The sequence below is a fragment of the Hevea brasiliensis genome, chromosome 3, assembly GCF_030052815.1.
Source record: "Hevea brasiliensis isolate MT/VB/25A 57/8 chromosome 3, ASM3005281v1, whole genome shotgun sequence".
Classification (NCBI taxonomy): Eukaryota; Viridiplantae; Streptophyta; class Magnoliopsida; order Malpighiales; family Euphorbiaceae; genus Hevea; species Hevea brasiliensis.
This window is the reverse complement of record NC_079495.1, coordinates 69,001,667-69,006,955: the sequence shown is the minus strand read 5'-3', so window position 1 is coordinate 69,006,955 and position 5,289 is coordinate 69,001,667. Positions and strand designations below refer to the sequence as shown.

At 35.2% G+C, this 5,289-nt stretch overlaps 1 protein-coding gene across 1 annotated transcript; it reads right to left on the bottom strand.

The window, feature by feature from the left end:
• Positions 1 to 1,205: 1,205 nt before the first annotated feature.
• LOC110631894 (serine carboxypeptidase-like 45) lies at positions 1,206 to 3,856 on the bottom strand. The gene is made up of 10 exons (XM_058143472.1): positions 3,604 to 3,856; positions 3,415 to 3,519; positions 3,087 to 3,182; positions 2,615 to 2,707; positions 2,469 to 2,539; positions 2,062 to 2,391; positions 1,844 to 1,968; positions 1,665 to 1,757; positions 1,462 to 1,579; positions 1,206 to 1,380 (listed from the first exon to the last, which is right to left on the bottom strand). The coding sequence occupies exons 1-10, from the start codon at positions 3,854 to 3,856 to the stop codon at positions 1,237 to 1,239; spliced, it is 1,428 nt and encodes a 475-aa protein (XP_057999455.1). The 3' UTR covers positions 1,206 to 1,236.
• Between the last annotated feature and the right edge of the window lie 1,433 nt (positions 3,857 to 5,289).

Sequence of the window (5,289 nt, the reverse complement as noted above, 5' to 3'; positions counted from 1 at the left end):
GTATACAATTGTGCTTAAAAATATCTATACAATTCAAGTGTATCACTAGGGTCGGCAACTATCTTCATAGCCGCTTCCCGTTAGGGTTACCCATCACTGTAGCTTTGGCTCATTTAACCTCTTTGCATTTCATTTCTTAAATTTTTCCTTAATTTTACTTGTCGTTATTTAAACTATTTATAACTCCTCACTCTAGTTTAAATATAGTTATAGATATTTTAACTATCCGGACAGATATTGGTCACCGGAACAGTAAAACATACGGACTACCTAAAGTGAGGATGTCACAATCTAACTTTATTTTCTGGTGAAATAACTGCATATCAATCTTAATGTAATATCTCATAAGTGCAAAAATGAACTTTGGAATTTTTGGTACCACATGTTTAATTTGCTTGCTATTATTCACCACATGTTTAATTTGCTTGCTATTATTCACCACATGTTTCTGTTTTCATATTAGAAGCCAGCATATAAAGAAGAAAGTGATTGTTACAAGTCTCTTCCTATTTCATGCCAGAACTATTGTATGACAAAAGTAAATATCAAGCAAATTTCTTGTGCTGTGATACCAACCTAGCATTATTATATAGAGGATGTAGAAATGAAGTCAATTTCTAATCATAAAGAAAGGAGTTACATTTTCAAGCAAGATATTTGGCAGAAGATTGAAAGTGGCCTTTTAGATTGGGCTCCTGACTCTCTAATTTAAACCGTAAAATCTATCCCACTATTATATTATTACTTTAATTATAAATCATTAAAATATTCATATGTTAATAAATATTACATTTTTTCTCCTTTTTATCTACTCCATTTGTGTAAAGATATTCAGAACTTGATATCAATATTTTTGCTTTAAATGAATTTTTTTTTTAGAATGAAGTTCTGAAATACAGCTAAGAATTAGGTTTAACTTCATATTTTTTTATAACCAATGCACAAATCAACAACATCTTGCTATAATTACATTAGATTTTGTTAAACTCCTTATTTTACTTTATATTTATGTGGGAGTATATCTGTAGCTTCATTATTCAATAAAAAATTTCTTTAATATATATTATTAAATTTCATGAATATTCTCATAAAGGATAGACAGAGACTCAGTAGTGAATGAATTACGTTAGCATTCAAATCCTTTTATTCCAAAAGAAAGAAAAAAGGAAAAATGGCAGTGCTTTTGAGAATTATCAAGGACACAGAATTCAATGCTGGAAAATTTCATCCATGTTCTTAATTAGCAAGCGGAATGCCTGCTAAAAATGCTTTAAATAATGCTAGTGATCTCTTGGGTGAGGAAAAGGGTGCCATGTGAGATCCGTCTCTGATAGTTGTAAATGTTAGGATCTGTCCGTATACTTGTGTCCATCCACCAACCTGTGAAAAAGAAAAATTAAGAAGTTAGATTAGAAGGGAAAGATCAAGCAACAAATCATCATTTAGTTCAGGCTAAAAAACCTGTTTATCTTCAAACCAAGGTCTGTAAGTTGCAGTTGTGTTCAATTTCAGCTCCTTCGCCAAACCATTAACCAAAATCCGCGTCCCAAGAAATGGAATAACTGAATCTTGATCTCCGCTGCACAGTTTCTTTCAAATATGTTAATATGGCTAGAACTTGTGTCTGTTTTCCAAAAGATGTTAATATGCTTAACAATACGTACCTATATACTAGAACCCGAATGCCTGAACTAACCAGTGAGCCCACAACATCAATAGTAGGTATCTCTAGGTTTTGCCTTTCATAGTGCATTACTCTGTAATAGACATATTTTATATCAGATCATACAATTTTCATGATTACAAACAAAATTTACATCTACGGGTGAGAATTGCTGATTACCGGCTGCAGAAGCTCCAATTGCTGATGCCAACAAGCTGGGCATGAAGAGCTTCTTGCACATCTTTCCTGTTCAAGTAATGATAACTCTTTTCTTGTATACAAAGATCAACATTTTCTCCAGCTTCCTGTATAGAGACAAGAAAATTGCAATAATAAATTTTCTCCTAATTTACAACAGGATGTAGCCCGTAGAGATTGTGGGTTCCTAGAGTGCTTACAGGCTGATCAGAACCTTCCTGTAGAGAAAATTGGAACTTTGGCCTTAATGGATGATTGTGGACAGTGAATTGTGATTGCAAATAATCAACACAGACGTCGGCAGTGACATCATAATTATCAATTTCGTAAGGAATTTCTGATGAAAGTTGAGCGTTTACTGCTTTACAAGCAGCTGAAAGGGAGCCTCTTATGCTCTCTCTCCAGAGCTGTGAAATGTTACAAACTGAATTGACAAGTTCATAAGTAGCATCTGATATCAAGCTGTGAGACCAGTAGTAGTCACCCTCTGAGTTGATATCAGTATTAAACTCCAAGAGAGGGTTTCCTATCTGAAAATGTTAATAACTTATGAGTATGGAGGGAAAATGGGTGTCAGAATTCACTTTTGTTTCAATGCTTCACTTACAGCTATGCCCTTCAATCTGAAATTTAGTCCTGAATCAACAATGAGCTTCGCAAGTTGTGGGACATAGTGACCTGAAAACGAGAAGTCCAGAGCATCAGGTATCTGACAAGGAGACAGGAATTTCCTACGGGTAGAGCTAAATTTACCTGCATAGCTCTCTCCAGTTATGAAGAAATCTCTGCTCTTGTACTCAGGAAATTTGACAAACCACTGCTGCAGGAATATGAGATTGTCTTGTGCTAAAAAGAAAAAGGTCTGATATCAGCAACTTTGATGAAAGTAAATCCAGACAATAAATTTAAGACCATTCAGGATTTATTATTATTATTATTTTTGTCACTCCAACCAGGAACAATTTATGTTTTGGTGAATTCTCATAATTTCAAAACATTAATTCAGAACTTAAACTGATTAAGCAAACAGGCCTTATGTCTAGAATGAAGAGCCTGAGACTCTTAACGTTATGCCGTTTCTTTCAATGTGTCCAAATTTTGAAATGTTTGTTTGAACCTGAGGCGCCTGGATTTGATTCTTAGACCTTTTGAGCTACAGTGCAGACTAAAGTACAACGTTAGGCATTTAAAACGCAAACTTATTAAGAGTAGAAAGTATTTTAACCTGTTATAGTGTCGTTCACAGAGACATAGAAAGATGTATTAGCAGAATAGGAGAAACCAACCCCTGCTGGTGATTCCAAATATAGCATGTTCGCTTCTGCAGACATGAGGAAAGTTAAAATTACATATTTGAACAAAATAGGATTGGATAATCTCTTTAACTGTGAGATTACAAAACATTAGATATATTGGTTGGTCGATGCACATAACTAAAAGAAAAAAAATTCTATGCAGCAACTATAAGGGGGGAGATTAACCCCACATATATTCTGAATCAAATAAAATACAAAGAAATAGAGGCAGAAATGGACAATATTATATGGGGGCACCTTTATTCCAACTATATTCATTTATGACCAGCTTCTCTCCACCACTTGGCCTGAATGGGCCATGCTCAGAGAAAGCTCCGGCTCCAACAGAAGAACAACCAGGCCCTGCAAAATGATCAGAATAATTCAATCACCAGTTATACTATATATCTTTTAAAGGCTGCAGCCAGTTAAGTAAAATGGGTGTACCTCCATTTAACCACAGAACAAGAGGCTTTGAAGCAGGTTCTGTTTCCGCTTCAACAAAGTAATAGAAAAGTGCTCTCTGTTGTTTTTGATCAATGGTAATGTACCCTGCATATTGCTGGAAACTGACTGGTGGTTGCCCTGGCAAACTCGCCATTTTATCTTCTTCTTTGGAGGATAATCCTTCTGCTGTGCACAATTGCATTAAAATTATGTAAATTACAGCCAATAGGATTATCCATGACTGAGATTGCATGGCGTAGAGAGAATGGGAGGACGAAAAGTAGCTAAAATAGTGAAGGAAAGCGCAATATCTAGGGTGCCAAATTATACTCGTTTTATAGCCTTGTAACTTCAAATAAAATCGTGCTCAACAAACTTGAAAATAGCATATGAACTACCTTGAACTCTCAAATATGAAAGTGAAACAAACTATATTTATAACGGAGGATTAGAATTAATCAAGGTGGAATGACATATGAATTGGAATAATATAATATTGAATTGACTTCAAATCATAGTGATTTACGTAATAAGAAAATGAATAAGGACAATCCAAATGTACTGTTGACCAGGCATAGAGATAGAGAGGGTTTAGCTAATAGCTAAAGGCATATTGATACTAGAAACATAACAAATTAATAGCCGGCTAAATTAGCTGGTCCTTTGATAAGCTTGCTTTAAGACACGATGATCTAAAGCCTGCTAGTTGGCCTCGAAAAACCCTTGAAATTTCCTTTGTTGGCTTTGATACCTCGGTGGCATCCTTTTTGTCAAGACTCCCACGTTGGACAAATGACTTATATGGCAGAGGGCTAACTAGCTAATTGGTTAATTCTAATCTTTGGTCCATCTCACTTTTCATACACTCTTGTTTCAATTTACTCATTCATCTCCATCTGTAACTCAATTCAGTAATATGGTATCATCGCAGCTGCTGTTACTGTGGTAACACCCCTAAGTTCAGTAGTGCGTTCTACTGTTCCTGTGACCAGTGTTGTCCGGACAGTTAGAATGCCTAGAACTACACTTTGATATGAGTGAGGATACATTAAATAATGAAATATAAGAAAAGAAAATACAAGAAAAATAAAGGAAAAATAATAGTAAAGAAATGCAACTAAGTTAAGCGAGCACAGAACCCTAGCAATGGGTGACCGCACCGGGAAGTCACGGCGTGGACCGTTGACTAGTCCTGGACCCCGGGGAACCCTGGAAAATATTTTTTAAGACTTAAAGAGACACCTATTGAAGTATAAATATCATTAGAAATATTAAATAAAAATTAAATAATTAGTACAAAGAAAAGTGAGAAATCGAAAAACGGACAAAACCCGGTGTTACCGAAATATCGGGAATGCAACCCGAACAGGGGCATTGTGGTCATTTGACACCCCGAGTTGTCTTTTGACCTAAATTTCCATTGAAAACACATGATATTATATTTGGAAAATGTCATGAAAAATTAAATTAGTGGTACCTAATGTAAATAGCAAAAATGGGAAGCTTAATGTGGGAAAATAAAATCTTTGATTAAACTAATGTTATTTCTACATTAGTGGACCACTAATACCTTGTAAATCAATTAAAAACCTGTCATCTTCCACTAACTTCTGCACAGCCATCTTCTTCCTCAAACTTTCCCATGGCCGTCCAAGCTCCAACCTCCATGCGTCCATGATCCAAGCT

Excerpts from the sequence above, each read along its gene's own strand:
- LOC110631894 (XM_058143472.1), bottom strand. The coding sequence starts at position 3,856 with ATGCAATCTCAGTCATGGATAATCCTATTGGCTGTAATTTACATAATT. Across the intron at positions 2,708-3,086 it reads TGTGAACGACACTATAACAG|CACAAGACAATCTCATATTC; the intron begins GTTAAAATACTT and ends TTTTCTTTTTAG. Across the intron at positions 1,580-1,664 it reads ATTCGGGTTCTAGTATATAG|CGGAGATCAAGATTCAGTTA; the intron begins GTACGTATTGTT and ends GAAACTGTGCAG.